At 46.1% G+C, this 17293-nt stretch overlaps 1 protein-coding gene across 5 annotated transcripts in view; it reads left to right on the top strand.

Moving 5' to 3' along the window:
• The window catches only part of ADCK1 (aarF domain containing kinase 1), a 152838-nt gene extending 148871 nt beyond the window's left edge, over positions 1 to 3967 (top strand). For all 5 annotated transcript variants that reach the window (XM_060620416.3, XM_078447955.2, XM_078447954.2 and 2 more), the window contains one exon: positions 733 to 3967. In XM_060620416.3, coding sequence (XP_060476399.2) covers positions 733 to 904 — 172 coding nt within the window. In that variant the 3' untranslated portion in view covers positions 905 to 3967. The remainder of the gene's footprint in view (positions 1 to 732) is intronic.
• The last annotated feature ends 13326 nt before the right edge of the window (positions 3968 to 17293 follow it).

The following is a 17293-nucleotide window of genomic DNA, read 5'->3' on the forward strand; positions in this document are numbered from 1 at the left end:
GATACATGGTAATGGCCATGCTCTGGCTGAATTTTCTCTTCTGAGAGAGGAGGCCTAGACTGGTGTCAACTCCCATCCATCCAGTGCAGGGAATGGGTCATTTTGGCAAATTGATGAAGGGAGTGTTGACCACATACATCATGCAACCATGATCAGATATTGAATTAGATTATAGCAAAATAGACTGCACACAGAAAGGTCTGAGCATGATTTATTCTTTGAGGGTTCTGGGAACCAAGTCTTAAAGGGTCATTATCATAACACCAATTTTTGTTATGTTCTTTTGTTAACGCAGAAGGGGTTGAGCTGGGTTGAATCCATACTGGCCTCAGCCTCTCAGGGCCACCTGACCTAGTTTCCAGGTGATTCAGTCTCAGAAAGTTTGGGAAAGCTTTTATACTGAATTTGGGGGATTTGGGATTAGCATATATTTACTAACCTTCCAGAAAAAGGGACACATTGGAATGTTCTACCCAGTGGGTCCATTAGATCTTTGATGCCCTGTGAAACCGCTGCTTTTATTACCCCACTTATCTGGAAAGTTCCTTTGGAGTAGTTGAGTCCCTCTGGTCTCTGGGTGGGTGGGCAGTGCTATGATCATGTAACCAGGAGTTATCCGCTAGGGCAGGGGCCTGGTAAGTTGACTAAGTCAGGATCTTCTGTTGTTGTGATACTGAGTGCTTCTTGCCTCTTTATCTCTTGTTCTCTCCTCCCTTCTTGTCTGTCCTGCAGGCACAAGAAGAAGAGTACCTGTTCGTCCTTCAGAAGGGCCCAGATCTCTTTCAGCGAGGCCTTCGACTTATGGCAGATCAACCTTCATGAACTCATTCTGCGTGTGAAGGGGTTGAAGCTGGCCAGCTGGATCTTGGCCTTTCTTTGCTGGCTGTTGCCCACTCCATACTGAGTGGACTTGCTGTCCCCTTTCCCTTTCCAGTGTGATTCTGTGGTGGGCAAGTTGACTTTTCACTCCACTCCTCTGTCATGTCTCCACCCAGGTGCCCTATTTCTGTCACATGGTGGCCTGGGACCCCACGATCATTGTCCATGGCACCACTATACTTCACACCTCTGGAATCCCTCCCCTATGCTATAGCCCTTGTCTCTGGGCCCACAAGCTGTCCCCTGCAGTAGGCTTCTCCCCTGATCCAGGGAGATGGCCCACCACTCTAGGTGGGTGCCATGGGGCTGGATGTCACCCTACTTCCGGTAACAACTCCTGTTGTCAGGATGGACCATGAATCCCACTGACTTCCTACATGAATTCCTACATTTAACTTGTGGGCACTTTGATTTTGTTGGAAGAGAGCATTGTTTCTGATCTTGCTGGGAACAGATTCCCTCTCCTTGTCCTGTCATTCCCCAGAGGTGTTGCACCTGAGCAAGGTGGCTCGGCATCCAGGGCATGAGTTCACTGCTGTCACGGTGACCCCTTTGGTGTTTTATATACTGTGTTTCAATAAAACCCCTTGAGGGTTGCAGGGAAGGGCTTTGTTGATGGGATTTTTATTCTAGGTTGGGGGTGAGTCCACATTGGCCGTTAGGTAAGAGTGGACCTGGGTGTCTTGTGCCACTGTGTTCTGCTTGGCATCTTGCCCCTGTCATCCTTCCAGCCTTTCCCTGTGTGGCCGCTTCCTGCCGCATGTAGGCTTTTCTTACTTTCCAAGACTCTGAGGCTTTGGTCAGAGGAGTTAAGAAGCCCAAGGCCAAGAACTCAGAGGCTCATCTGAAACTTCTGCCTTTGGTTTCTCTGGGTTCTCCACCTGCTTTGTTCTACTCATTGCTTTGTTCTACTCATTGTTCTACTCATGTCCTGACTTAGCCCTTCGGCTCCTCATTTGACGCTCAGTCCTGGAGACTGTAGTGTAAGCCTCAGTCACTGTGGCTAGGGTTCCACTCTGGAGCCTCCTTGTCTCCTGTCTGGACTCCATGCTTCCATCTGTTGCTCATGGCCAGGGCTGCCCCGCCCCCACTCAGTCATCTGCTCCTGTTTCTGGGTCATCCCCATAGTCATGCTCTAACTCCAGGTCCCTGAGAGACTCCACATTTGGCAGGTCCTACTATTACCGAGCACCTGTGCTCACCGGCAGTAATTGTGTTTGAGTGTCTCTGATCTTACTTCATCCCATTCACAGGGGCAGAAAACCCCTGGATCCAACTCTCATCTTCTCTTTGTTCATGATACAACAAGCAGGTTTTCCGCTGACCAGAGATGATTTTCAATCCCTTTATTTCCTGAAAGAATTAATTGTTCTTAGTGACCAGTTGGATGCACCCGGGGACCTGAGAGAATAATTTGCAAGATCTGTTATTAATCATGAGGATGCATGCTGCATATTATATTTTATGGTGTCTTTTATAGCCACTGAAGTAAATATATAATGTCCTTTTTGTTCAAGGTAATGGTTACTTCTCACTTTTAGTTTAATGGTTGGCTCCCTCCTGCCCTGGGATCTAAAACATCAGCATGTTGCCAGTGGGCCCAGCACCCAGAACAATTATCCAGGGAGAGTAGATAATCTGGGAGAGTTTGGGGTATAGGGAAGTTTGAAAATAGGAAGAAAGTTGGCTGATGATAATATTGAGTGCCTTCCATGGGGAGAGACCATGCTAGGCTCTTCATAAATAAATTACATCATTAAATTGTCCTGTCAGCTCTATGAGGGGGAGAAGTCATTAGTCTCATCTTCCAGAGATGGGGACCAAGGCTCAGAGAGGTTGACCTACTTCCCTGAAGTCACAGAGCTGCTAAATGGTGGTCCATTGTGGAACTCCATTCCGCTGTGCTATAGTTCTAAATCACACTCACTCTTTGGCCTGTCATATGTGCCTGAATGGAGTCTCAAAAACTTTGATTTCAGAAGGAATTGGATTTTCAGTTGAGATAGGAGAGTCCAGCATGTTCCCTGGAGCCTGAGGCAGGGTGGATCTGGACCACTGTGGCCTGCATGCAGTTCTGACACTGACCACCCAGAGCTAGTGCAGAGTCCAAAGGCTTCAGGGCATAGAGCCTTTGAGACTCATGTCAGGCACAAGCCGCAGGTTTGGAGCTTCGCCGGGCCACATGAACTTCTGACCGGCTGACTACAAATTTGGGTGTCCCCATACCCACCCTCCCACCCCCAAATTCTATAATTTGCTAGAATGGCTCACAGATCTCAGGAAAGCAAGATACTTGTGATTACAGTTTTATTATAAGGGATACAAATCAGGACCAGCCAAATGAAGGGACATGTAAGGCAAGGTCTAGGAGGATCCTGAGTGAGGAGCTGCCGCGGCCTCTCCCCTGGGGTCAGGCATGTCGCCCTCTCAGCATATCCGTGTGTTCACTGGGCTTCAGTGTGCAGAGTTTTTCTCAGGGTTTCCTTGCATAGACACAATTGAATCATTGATCACATGATTGAACTCTGTCTCCAGCCCTCCTTTCTCCCCACTCCCTGGAGAAAGTGGGCTGATCTTGCCCTCACCCTGGGCCATCTAGTAAAAACCCGGGTGTGATACAAGGGACACACTCTGAAAAGGATACTCCTATCACCGAGAAATTCCAAGGAGTTACAGTTACCTTCCCAGAAGCCAGGACAAAGACCAGACAGATTATTATATAATAACTACTCTGGTGTCTTCTTGTCCTGTGCCCTTGACCCGAGGTATATCTCTATGGACTGACCGCTGGCCTGTGCTTTCTGCTTGGCCTGGGTGGAGCCATATCTGGAGCCCAGAACTGTAGGAGATCATTCTCTCTCCATCTCTATTCCGTGGTTCAGCGATAGCATGGCTGAGTTTCTATGTAAGACCTTGCTCTGATCCCTTCTCTGGCCTGTGGAACTTGCCGTAAATTGATTTGGGTTTGATGCTTCCCAGTAAAATCCTGTGATGTTTTTTTCTCCCAGCAGCGACAGTGTGTCAGGAAATCACCAGCTCACTCTGAAGAATGTTTTACCTTTTAACACTTAAATTCTTATTCAGTTTAGGTGTTGGCTTCTTTGATTTGGGCAACATGGATATTTCCTCCTGCTTCCTCTTTTCGGTGGAGTAGAGAGAAATTCCAGCTCTATGGCCATGTGGTCTACATCCTCTCAAGTATGTGCTCAGTTCTTAGCAAGTTCAGAATCCTGGCTTGTAGTAAGTGCTAAATAAACATGTAAGTATTTTCTTTTTCAAATTTTTGAGAGAGAGAGAGAGAGAAACAGAGAGGGAGACACAAGATCCAAAGCAGGCTCCAACCCCTGAGATGTCAGCACAGGGACTGACATGGGGCTTGAACTTGTAAACCATGAGATCGTGACCTGAGCCGAAGTTGGACACTTAACTGACTGAGCCACCCAGGCGCCCAACATGCAAGTATTTAGAATTTCAGAATACTTTATCTTCAGGGCTCCTGAAATCCGTACATTAAAAATACACTACATGTGTCGCTCATCCCCTGCATAAGGAATATTGCGTTGTCCGATAGACAGGTTAATTTCCGCAGAGCTCCAAGCCTGCTCCCAGGCCTCCAAGAATGTGAACAGCCAATGAATGACCTCTCAGAGAGCCAAAGTGGTTCCTAGAGGCACCTGAGCAAATCCTTAGCAGCAGGACTCATTGGGAGGTTGAGAATTACCCTCAGTGTAAGCAACTGAGAGAAGAGGTAAATGGAGCCGTGCAAGTGACACTTGGGCTGATGTAGTTTCCAGGTATAGCCATGAGGGCCTGGGGTCTAAAAGTTGGGAACTGGTAAGGGGTCAAGATCTTAGTAGGCAGGACAGACAAGGCCACAGAGAGTGGCATGTTCTTTGCAGCCTGACATTTTGGGACGGTGGTGTTTGTCGGGCTGGATCAGGAAGGCCTGTATTCAACAAGAGGCCTTGAATGCCAGGTATCCTGGTACCCACTGCTTGCAGGTAACTGGCCAAAGGGAAACTGCAGGAGGCCCAGTCTCCTCAGCCTTAAATCTATAAACATTTTGGTAAAAGCTCGTTTGTTCAAAAAGGCTATTCGCACCTCCTCTCTTCCCTCCTTCCTGTAAAGTAAAGCCTCTTATGAAGCTGCACAGACTGGCTTGGCACTCTCTCCTTTTTTGGAGGAAAGATGAGGTCAGCCCTCAGCAGAGTACATGTTAAACCTTGGGTTAGCTGTGATGTCCATTTTCCTGTGGTGAGTGCCTCCTGGCCTGCTTTCTCTGGAGGCTGCCTCAGCCGTGCCATCAGCCAGGTCACTGTGCCCCTGGCAGGCACTGCTGGGGGCAGAAAACACTCTGCTCAGTTCTGCCTTCAGCTTAATAGTTGCATGGTTCTGTCGATGTTTCTTCCTGTTTTTCTTTTTCCCATATGTGAGAGGCAAGGACAAGCTCTTAAGACTGGTGAAGTGCTAGGTAGGAAGCCCTTGACCTCTGCCTTTTCAGCTCCCATGACTTCATCCCCTCTCCCTGCACTTTCATTCTAGAACAGTGTGTCTCAAAATTTTGTGTAACAACCATTAGAACACAGGATTCTGACTCAGTGGGTTTGGGGCCTGAGAGTCTGCATTTCTATCAAGCTCCCAGGGGATCTCTTGCTGCTGGTCCACAGTGCACACTTTGAACTGCAAGGACCTAGATGGTTCTGAAGGTGTGGTTCTGCCCCGGCAGCCGCAGCATAACCTGGGAGCTTACTGGAAACGCAAATTCTCAGCCCCCACCTCAGATTTGCTGAATCGAAAACTCTGGGGCAGGGCTCAGCAATCTTTTAATAAGCTCTCCAGGGAATTCTGATGCACATGCTCATGGTTGCAATCTCAGGTCTATGGTTCACAACCCTACCTGCACACTGGAATCACCAGTAGAGAGCTTTGAATGCCCAGGATTCTGATTGGATTGGCTTGAATGAGGGCTAGACATTTTTTATTGTTTTTTGTATTGTTTTTATTTAAAAAAATTTTATTGTTTATTTATTTTTGAAAGAAAAAGAGTGAGCTAAGACAGGGCAGAGAGAGAGAGAGAGGAGCACAGAGGATCTAAAGCGGGCTCTGTGCTGACAGCAGACAGCCTGATGCGGGACTTGAACTCACGGACCTCGAGATCATGACCTGAGCCGAAGTTGGACACTTAACCGACTGAGCCACCCAGATGCCCCTGGTTTTTCTTGGGGTGAGACTAGGATAGGATGAGGGCTCCTGTGTGTGGGCCGTGGTTTCCATAATTTGAACTTTTCCAGTAGTATCAATGGAGGGAACACTTGGGCATTCATATCAGTTTGCCCAGACTTGTGGCCAAAAGGAAAAGAGAAAGGTGGGGCTTAGAAGCTGTCAGAGTAACCTCAAAAATGGAGTCAGACTCTCTCTCCCCTAAGAAAATCCAACAAGCTGAGGATAGCCCACCAGAAAGATTGAAGGAGCCTGGGTCTTAGATGAACCCCTGCTAAGGCCCCTTGCTAAGTAGTGAGTGTGGTCATGTGTATTCGTAAGAATAAACATGATAAATATTTGCTGGAGAAATTAATGTGAATGGGGTTCTTTTAGAGTATGGGGAGGCCTTCTTCTGAGCGTTCTTCAATAAAATGCTCCCTACACCCATGCCTTAAGGGTGGTAGTCAGGAGCCCCATGCCAGGTCATGGTGATGCTGACCACCGAGTGGCTTAAAACAACGTACAAGTTCGTTATTTTACACTTCTGGAGGTCAGAAGTCGAAAAGCAGGGTATCAGACAGGTTGCATTCTTTCTGGAAGCTCTAGAGGAGGATTCTTCTCCAATTTCTAGAAGCTGCCTGCATTTCTTGGCTCATGGCTGTATCACGTGTACCTCTTCTTCCTTTGTTGTGGCTTTCTCTGATTCTGACCCTCCTACCTGCCTCTTATAAGTACCTTGTAACTACTTAACCATCCCCCAAGGTAATCCAGGAATCTCTCCCCATTCTCAAGTCTTTTTATCACCCCTGCAAATACTTTTGACCACCATGTAAGGTCACATTTCCAAGTTCCAGAGACTAGAAAGCACACCTCTTGGGGGAGGGGGAGATACTATGCTATCTACCACGCAATTGAATTCTGTGGGTAGGCTTGGGAATCCTAAGGTAGACTTTGTTCTGAGTAGAAGAATTAGTTATCAATAAATGATAAAATATTAGCAATAATAATAGCTAATTTTGAGCCCTGACCATGTGCTGGCCTTGGATTTGATTTCACTTAATTTACATGATAACCCAATGAAGTGTAGGGGCCGCTATTATCCCGTTAGTACAGGTGAGTAAACTGAGGCACAGAGGGCTTAGGTTGCTTGCTAGAGGCACACAGGCAGTGAATGGTGGAGGCAGGTTCTGAACCAAGGTGGTCTGCAGCCAGAGCTTAGGCTCTCAACCTCTGACTTTCCATTTTCTTCTGTAAGAGTAGACTGTTTCCACCAAGCCTGCTAAGAAGTTGGACCCTCCCAGCCTTCCCACAGCCTCCTCAGTCTGGAGCTGGGGAGGCTCTCGCAGTGGGTTCAGCTGGGCAGGGACACCTTGTGAACAGCCATCTCTCTGTGGAGGGTAGGCCTGTGTGGCCCAGAGCTCACCTGGCCAACAGCGCCTCAAACATCAAGCCCCTTAGGCCACTGTGGACACTGGGATATGCCCCCTTCTAGGGAAATTCTTGTAAAGGGAGCTAACAGTGGCAGAGATTGCAGTGTGCTCCATGGAAAGTAGGAATATAGAGGGGGTCTGCCTTTTTTACCTTTTCCTCTCCCAAGTATGCAGGGAGAGGTGACAAAAGATGGGGGAGGGGGAAAAACCACCAATGTGGGACATTTATTTTTTAAAATTTATTGAGAAAGAGAGCAAGAGAGAGTGTGGGGGAGGGGGAGAGAGAGAATCCCAAGCAGGCTCCACACTGTCAGCACAGAGCCTGGTGCAGGGCTCAATCCCATCAGCTGTGAGATCATGACCTGAGTTGAAATCGTGGGGTGCCTGGGTGGCTCAGTCGGTTGAGCGTCCGACTTCAGCTCAGGTCGTGATCTCGCAGTCCGGGAGTTCGAGCCCCGCGTCGGGCTCTGTGCTGACAGCTCAGAGCCTGGAGCCTGTTTCGGAATCTGTGTCTCCCTCTCTCTGACCCTCCCCCGTTCATGCTCTGTCTCTCTCTGTCTCAAAAATATAAATAAAGGTTAAAAAAAATTAAAAAAAAAAAAAAAAGGAATTGAGTCAGATGCTTAACCAACTGAGCTACCCAGGTGCCCCCAACGTGGGCCATTTTAATGAGTTTGTTAGAAGTGACTTCTGACTTGTAACGGTTAATGTCTCTAATAATCTAATGGCAAGATGTGCCCAGAGCAGATCTGGAACTTCTTCCTACCTTTGGCCTGGACCAGCGTCTCTGCCCATACTGGGCCAGGCAGCTGGAAGTAGTCCCATCGCCCTAGTTCTGCTACCAGTGGACAGGTTGCTTTGGTCTTGGAGCTTCTGCTTCCCCTGCTGTGAAATTGCCTGGTTTTCCGTAGGTTGCCCTTCTCAGAGGACTGTGGTGAATGCGAAGAGTTAGTGCTAGTAAAAGCGACAGGGAAAAGCAAACATAGATAAACAGCATGCACATAGACAGTTTACCCAGTAAACCTTGCACTTGTACAGATTTCCCCTTTCCTGCAGGGACACCCATTCCTGCAAATGTGCTGATCCAGGAGCTCTCACAAACCATGGGGGTAGACAGACGGCCATCTCTCTGGATGCAGAGGTTGGTTCCGGTAGGGGCTCATGACCCGAAGGACCTTCCTGTAACTTCAGCTAGAGATATGGAGAATGACTACCTTCCCACTGGTTGCTAAGCTCTGGTGGCTATCTTGCCTGCCTCATCCTTTAAACCCCTAGATCAAACCATTCCTGTAGGTCAGATCCATCCTTGATTTTTCAGTTACTTGAGCCAACAAATCTGCCTCCCCTTTTTTGTGTAAGTTGTTTTAAATTGGGTATCTTATGTTTAACCAAAAGGGTCCATATCATTGCAGCTATTATCTTTAAGGGCCCTGGACTCATGTTTGGAGGATGTGGAGAGCCTCGAGGAAATCTAGAGGAAAATAACAGACACATCCATAGAAAAAATAGAGATGATTATAGACTGGATGCTCTCCGTACAACTGAACAAGAACAGACAGAGTTAAATTACAGTAGGTTTTTTATTGCCATTGTTGAGACAGAGTGAGGGCTACTAGTTGGTTACTTTAAATGCCATTTTCTGGTCAGAATGAACACAGGGACCCATGCCGTTCTGGCTGGATGCCATTTGTGTGGATGTGCTTTTTATAGTAGTCCTGCCTGTTTTCTAATGACCCGTGGGGTTCTCAGAAGCTGGCTCTTTGGCTGAAATAGGCTTGATTTCTCTTATTGATTCTGCTAGTTGCTGTCCACAGGTCACCCCCAGAGAGCTGGCGGGAGCTCTTTAATCACACTGTTAGGTTGATAGAGACGTCCCTGGGAGCATTTAAGATAAAGACAGGTGTTCCCTGTAGACCTGAGAGCTGCACAGGCGAGTTCACGGAACTTGAGCTTAACCAGGGACAAGTTTAGGAACGGGTCTGTGTGTGTGGAAGCTTCTGTCCCTGCTCCACTCCCTAGTGCCACATGTCTGGCCGAGTGAGATGAGGGCTCACATGAGGATTGTTACCTCTCTCTCTCTCTCTGGGTTGTGGGCTTCCTAAACAGGCTGATCTCATTGTGTTACAGACACCAGGCTCACCCATCTCCATGGCCTTGCTCTTGTCCACTCTGCCTCCTCTGCTTGTCCTTATATCTAAGTCCCCTTTGCTTTCTGCTCGTGACAGCATTCAGGCCCTGCTTTGCGTAGGGAGCCTCCCAAGACCACTGGGCCCCTGTGGCTTCTTTCTCCTCCCAATTCTGACCCTTCTCTCCATTTCCACTATCCACACTCAATTTTCTACCCTCTGTCTGCAGGTCTTGGAGGGGGAAGAGCACTTCTTTGTCTCATGTGTGACAGTGGAGGCCATAGCAGGCCCTTTACTGGTCACTGTGTGGCCACCTACACATGCCTCAGTTCATGCATATCGCATGTAGTCTCTCAACACCTATTTATTGGGGAGGGAACGGGAGAGACAAAATGTGACCTGTGGTCTCTCTGACAAAAGGAGATGGCTTTGGGTAAGGAGGGAGGCTATTGCTGGTGGAGGCAGTGGTGAGCTGGGAGTCTGTGGCCTGGGAGGAGAAAGGGATTTAAACAACTCATGGGGACGAGTGCTGCCAGTCGGCAGCTCCACCTGAAAGCAAGATTTGATGAGACTATCTCTAGGTTCTCTTTTGGGCTATTATTTCTCCAGATTTCATTTTGACCAAAGGGCCCACTGTCTCACTGGATGGTGCCACCCGTAGTCGCCCAGGTCGAGAGCCAGGCATCAGCCTGTACCCCTCCTTGACCTTCAGAGCAACCCCTCCCCCCATATTCAGCAACTCTCCTCTACCTCCTTACCACCACCATCCTGGTCTGGATCTGGTCCCCTCCCTGTCCTCCGAGTCTCCCATCTTGTCCCACCAAACTGGCTCCTGTCCAATTCACCTAAGGCCAAAATGTCTATAGTCACATTGCCAAAAACCCATTTGCCTAAGGATGGGTTCTCTCCAGAGACAAGTTTATCTCAAATTAAGTGTTCTTGAATGTTTACAGATCCATTTGACCTTCCTATTGTTTCTTGCCTTTTTTTTTTTCATTTGTAAGATTAAAAAAATTTTTAACTTTATTTTGGGAGAGAGAGTGAGCAGAGAGAGAATGAGAGAGAGAATCCTAAACAGGCTCTTCCCTGTCAGCACAGGGCCTGACTCGGGGCTCAAAGTTACAAACTGTGAGATCATAAACAGCCAAAATCAAGAGTTGGACACTTAACTGTCTGAGCCACCCCGGTTCCCCCATTTTTAAGATTTTTTTTTTTTTTAACATTTTTTTTTTAATTTTTTTCAACGTTTTTTTATTTATTTTTGGACAGAGAGAGACAGAGCATGAACGGGGGAGGGGCAGAGAGAGAGGGAGACACAGAATCGGAAACAGGCTCCAGGCTCCGAGCCATCAGCCCAGAGCCTGACGCGGGGCTCGAACTCACGGACCGCGAGATCGTGACCTGGCTGAAGTCGGACGCTTAACCGACTGCGCCACCCAAGCGCCCCAAGATTTTTAAAACCAGTTCACTTAAGAGCATTTGACTTAATTTTGTATTTCTTTATATATATATATATATATATATATATATATGATTTATATATATATATATATATATATGATTTATTGTCATATTGGTTTCCATACATATATATACACACATATATGAGGTATATATGATATATATATATACATATATATATATATGATTTATTGTCATATTGGTTTCCATACAACACCTAGTGCTCATCCCAACAGGTGCCCTCCTCAATGCATTATACAGGCAACTTTTAAAAAAATGTTTATTTTTGAGAAAACGTAAGAGAGAGGGGGACAGAGGATCTGAGGCAGGCTCCATGCTGACAGCAGTGAGCCTGATGGGGGTTTGAACTCACGAACCAGGAGACCATGACTTGAGCCCAAGTCAGATGTTTAACTGATTGAGTCACCCAGATGCCCCAGGCAGCTTTTTTTGTCCTGTCTGTGTCTGTCTGTCTGTCTATCTATCTATCTATCTATCTATAATGTATCATCTATCTATTGAGAGGGAGGGACTGTGTGAGTGGTGGAGGGGCAGAAGTAGAAAGAGAGAGAGTATCTTAAGCAAGTCCCATGCTCAGCCCTGAGCCTGATGAGGCAGAGTTGGGGGAAGGAGGGGAGATCAGTCCCACGACCCTGGGATCACGATGTGAACCGAAATCAAGAGTCAGATGCTCAACCAACTGAGCCACCCAGGAGACCCAGGAAGCTTTTTAGAATGATCATTTCGTGTTCATCTAGCTGTCTTTTTTCTAGGTCACCTACTTTCATTGACTTTAAAGATAACCAATATTTCTGGGGGTCCCTGGGTGGCTCAGTCAGTTAAGTGTCTCTTAATTTCAGCTCAGGTCATGATCTCATTGTTTGTGAGTTTGGCCCTGCATCGGGCTCCTTGCTGACAATGTGGAGCTTGCTTGGGGTTCTCATTCTCCCTCTCTTCTGCCTGCCCCACCCCTGCCATTCTCTCTCTCTCTCTTAAAATAAATAAACCTAAAAAAATTTAAACATAAACAATATTTAGCCATTTTGTCTAAAAGACACTTGTACTCAAAAGATAGTTGTCCTAGCAAGAAATATTCAAGGCTCTAGTTACAATCAGTCATTATGTACTGTGTCATCTTGATCCCTTACCTAAGGGTACATTAATTTCAGGTGGAAAATGGTGGACACTCATGTTGAGTTTTGTGTGATGCCTATTACTTTATGAATTCGGGACCTTGAAAAAGGATGATTCTTATGTGCAACGCAACAGGCTTGCCAATGACTGGTGTATAACACACTGAGCTTGTGGTGTACTGAGTGAGGGAGTGAGATTCTGAGGCAGGGTCCTAGTACCACCACTCATAGCAGATTATCTCACGATTGAACCGTGTCAACCATCAGGATGGAGATATTTGCCTGAAATTTTAAAGAATTAAATGGAATGAAATAGACTGCTGTTGGTAAAACTAATGAGCGTCTGACCTAGGCAAGTACACTGGATTTGTCTGGGGTTCGAAAACAGGTATGGCAATACAGCATGGTGTTGCCAACCCCTACCATGGCCAGTGCAAACTCTGAAGTGATCACTGCATCCTTTTGGTTTGAGCTGGGATGTGATTCTAGAACGCTTCTTAGCACAGCATACCAGTCAACTGCTACTGACGGAGCAGTGTTGGCAAAAGCCCAGTTGCTACTTTTGCTCTCAAAGCTGGATCCTTTCTTTACCTGCGATAGTTTCAGGGCTCTCATTAGCAAACACAGGAGGACAAACAAGTTAACTTCTCCACACTGACAGAACGTTCCTAGCTTTCTGGTGATGGGGAAAGAGACATCTTGGGCTCATTTGGACAGATTGATTTAAAGGCATTGTGATGTCATTCCCTAGCTTAGAGGACTTTATCAACACTGCATGACAGTGTTTTCTTTTGCAGGGAGTTTGATCTGGGGTTTGCGGAGCCATCCTGAGTTTCTGCATTGGAACCCAAAGGATTTCTGAGCAAAACCTGGATCTCCTCTGACCTTGTTCATCTTGGGGAGCTGCAGCAGGGAGCCAGGAGGGATCCTGCAATGGGAATCCAGAGACCTGGAGTGCTGCTGACCAGCTGGTCACTTAGGGCAAATCTCCCCCTCCTCCACCTCTGACTTCTCACTTACATATTAAGGAGAACTGGTTATAATCAGTGGTTCTCAGTGGGGGTGCTACTACCCCCAGGCACTTCATGGAAGTGCTTGGAAACAGTTTTGGTTGTCACAATGACTGGGGGGTTGTTACTGGCATTGAGCTGGTGGGGTTGAGGATGCTAGATGTCTTCCTGGGGGCATCACAGCCTCACTCAACAAAGAATTTTCCTTTGACCTTGTGTGATTTCCAAATGTCCCATAGGATATTCGTGTGATGAAAATCATATATAATGAACTGAGTCTACAACCTAACTCAGTTTTACATGTAAAGGTAAAGCATTTTTTTTTTGCATGGTTTTTAATACCATTACATTTTCCAGAAATGTAATTGCCATGAGAATTGAGGGCTGATTGGTTTCTTTAGGAATTATTGTTCACCTGCATTGGACCTGCATTTGAATGGTCATTACAACTCACCTGTATCGATCTGACTTTGAAAAAATCATATATATAATTATGTAGGTAGATTATAGTTTCTATGGATTTCATTTCAGATGGGAAGGGGCAATACAAAATATTTGTTGTAAAAACGCTGTGTTAGGTCTGACTGGGCTAAAAACCATTGTTCTAAAGATTCCCCCAAAGATCCTTCTTTAGTTCTAACACCCTCTGGGGCTGTGAGAGTTGAAAAGAAATTCACATGGCATGAAAAATGGAAAACATGCAGCAGTAGAAATGGATCAAGGCAAATTAATGTCCCCAAATTAAGCAGAGTCCATAGCAGAGCGTGCCCACAGCTCCGTAAGCTTGGTATTGTAGCATAGGGCTTGATTTTGGATTCTGCATCCAAATGGGATTCAAGATCAGAACCCCCTAGTTACATAGCTGCGTGAATCTTTTATTGCTGCCAAGGGGGCCAACTCAGCCTGCACCATACTGTACACGGAAGCTTCAGTCACAGCTCCTTTCTATCTGAAATCCTTCTACCAGCCCTGTTTTCATGATGTAATTTTAGTAGAATTAAACCTGAACAGCCCAAAATCATATAATTAATTACATTCAGCTTCAATTACAATTACTAATTGATCAAAGCCTGCTAGCACAACACTTTCATTATTTGGCACACAATTATTGAGCGCCTACTTTGCGCTAGGAATAAAGTAGGAAATGGTCAATTTCTCCTGAGGTGGGAGGATGGGGTGGGGGCTAGGGTTGTCATGAAAGGCCCCCTAGGGACATGGGGTAGGGGAAAGGGGTAGGTGGGTAAGTCCTGCTGGCCTAGTAGTTCACTTATGAATGTTTATATGCTAAAAACCTTACATGTGCCACACTCGGGGATCAGACAGACTCGTTTGATGCAGGTGACACATATTCTATCGTAGGTATCTCTGGTTTTTTTCTTTGTCAAATAATAATTAGTTAAGAAATTAATAGATGCTATGAAGATCTGCCCCCTAAGGTACTCTTAATCATGGCACTGGTCTTTCCATTCATAACCCTCTCCTCCCCCCCCCCCCCCCCCCTCTCTCTCTCTCTCTCTCTCTTTCTCTCTTTCTCTCTCTCGGCTCTTTTCTGTCTGTCACAGAAGGCCTTCCTACGGGAACCTCGCTATGCATTCTTGTTAAATGCAGAGTCTGATTTAGTAGGTGGCCACATGTGTCCTCTGACCTCACATCCCTCTGGAATCCTGAGACATAAAATAGCAAGGAAGAGGGTTTAGGACTCCAGTCTGGGACCCAGTGATAACTCAGCTTTTATAATTTTTTCTTGGCCATCTCCCCTCCTACCGGACTGGAATTTTTTTTTTTTTTTTTTTTTTTTTTTTTTTTTTTTTTTATTTAGTCGGGGTTGGGTTGGAGAAAGTGGCAGAGAGCATAGAAGGGCGGGGGAGTCTTTTTCTTACTCCAAATATTTCTCCCAGATCCTTCGCTTAAGTTTTGAGTCTATTACATTCCCTGAGGGAAGATCCAAATAGCTTGCTGTTTGAAATCGAATGCCAGGAAGAGATTCCCTCCCCAACCACCCCTTCTGGAAGCCTTAACTTTTCCCAGGCATTCAGCAGAGAGAAGCCTGGTGGCCCCTAGATGGTGACCCTGGGGAGGAGGAAGGTGGACAGGAAATGGGGAAGGGGACGATCCCATCACTGAAGAGTGCAGATATCTTAATCTGCCACAACTCTGCCACGTCTTCCATTTGCTAAAGCATCTATAATATACTTCTAACTTTTTTCTCTTTTGGCTTGCTGGGCCCTCCAACTGTCGAAGGGTGCCTGTCCCTTCCTGTGCCCCTTCTTCTCCCCCAGAGGCCATGCCGCAGGCTCATCCTAGCTCATAGCAGAGCCTTGTGCCGGTGAAGCAGGGGTGTGCAAGATCTCTCAGTGGGAAATCATGTCTGCTTTGTTTGTTTATGGTGGTTTTGAAGTTTTAGGCAATTCTCTGCCTTCCAGTTAAGCCGGGCGTGTGTTTCTGTGTAGCTTGAATTTCTTGTTTTCTATTGTTTCTGGAGGGAATCTGGGGGTGGGGTGGGGTGGGCGGGATACAGATAAGGGCACACATCCTCTGGCAGGTGGGGGTGAAGGGGATAGGAGGCGAAGGGGCCATTTAATATCCTGACAGATGGAAGGTGTTTCACAAAGTTTATTTGCATGGAATTTGGGACACAGAGCTGGATTAAAATTCTGGGTCTGCCTTCTATTACTATTATTCTATTACTATTATTATCATTACTATTACTAGTATTCACTCACTATCTCAAGCTCATCCTTGACAAGCATACACTCTGATGAGCATGACTTCAGGAGGTCTGATATATTTTTTAAAGTTTTTATTTAAATTCCAGTTAACATACAGTGTAATGTTAGTTTCATGTGTACAATATAGTGATTCAACATGTACATACATCACCCAGTGCTCGTCACAAGTGCCCCCCTTAATCCCCATCACCTATTTCACCCATCCCTCCCACCCCTTCCCATAACTTTGTTCTTTGTAGTTAAGAGTCTGTTTCTCGGTTTGAAGGAAGCCTTATATTTCAATATTAAACATTTTCCCTTTAATTTTCTTAGGTGGTAGCAGTAATAAATTTCCAGTTTTGGTTTCAAATCCTGATTAAATTCCTAGTCTACTGCCTTGCAGACAGTGAGTAGGTGCTCAGTAAATAATGAATGATAGTCCATACTTAAAAAAATTTTTTTTAAATGTTTATTTATTTTTGAGAGAGAGAGAGCGAGTGAGCCGGGGAGGGGCAGAGAGAGGAGACACAGAATCTGAAGCAAGCTCTGAGCTGTCAGCACAGAGCCCGATACAGGGCTTGAATCCATGAACCATGAAATCATGACCTGAGCCGAAGTTGGATGCTTAACCGACTGAGCCACTCAGGCACCCCAATAGTCCATATTTTTTATTATGATCCCAAACTAGTGGGACCATCTTTTAAATTTTGAATGCTCTTTCTCTCTAGCATATGCATTCAGGCACACCCCATTTTTAAACCAAATTCAGCAAGGCTTTGAGTAGATTTAGAAAGTATATTAACTTTCTACTCTGTGTAACAAATTACTACAGAGAGAATAAAGATAGCAGACATTTTTTTCTCACACTTTCTGTGGCTCAGGAGTCCAGAAGCTTAACTGGATGCTCTGCTCAGGGTCTCACAAGGCCACATTCAAGGCTGGACAGTGTCAGCCTGGCTGTGTTCTTTTTCCAAGCCTGGGGTCCTCTTCCAAGTTCATTCAGGTTGTTGGTGGAATTCAGTTCCTTGTGATTAGAGGATTGAGGCCCTCAGCTCTCACAGGCAGTTTCCACAGGCAGTTCACAACATGTCTGTTTGCTTCTTTAAGGCAGGAAAGTGTCTAACTTCGGGAAGGACTCCGCCCCCTTAAGGGCTCACCTGATTAAGCCAGGCCCACCAGGATAATCTCTATTTGGGTGAGTTCTGAATCAACGATACTGCAAAAATCCTTTAACATAACAGAATTATGAAGTGACATCATATTCACAGTCTCACCCACATCTAAAGGAAGGGGGTTATACAAGACGTGTAGGGTTGTATTGGGGGTGGGGGAATTTTGGGGGCC

The sequence above is a fragment of the Panthera onca genome, chromosome B3 (genome assembly GCF_046562875.1).
Source record: "Panthera onca isolate mPanOnc1 chromosome B3, mPanOnc1 haplotype 2, whole genome shotgun sequence".
NCBI lineage: Eukaryota > Metazoa > Chordata > Mammalia > Carnivora > Felidae > Panthera > Panthera onca.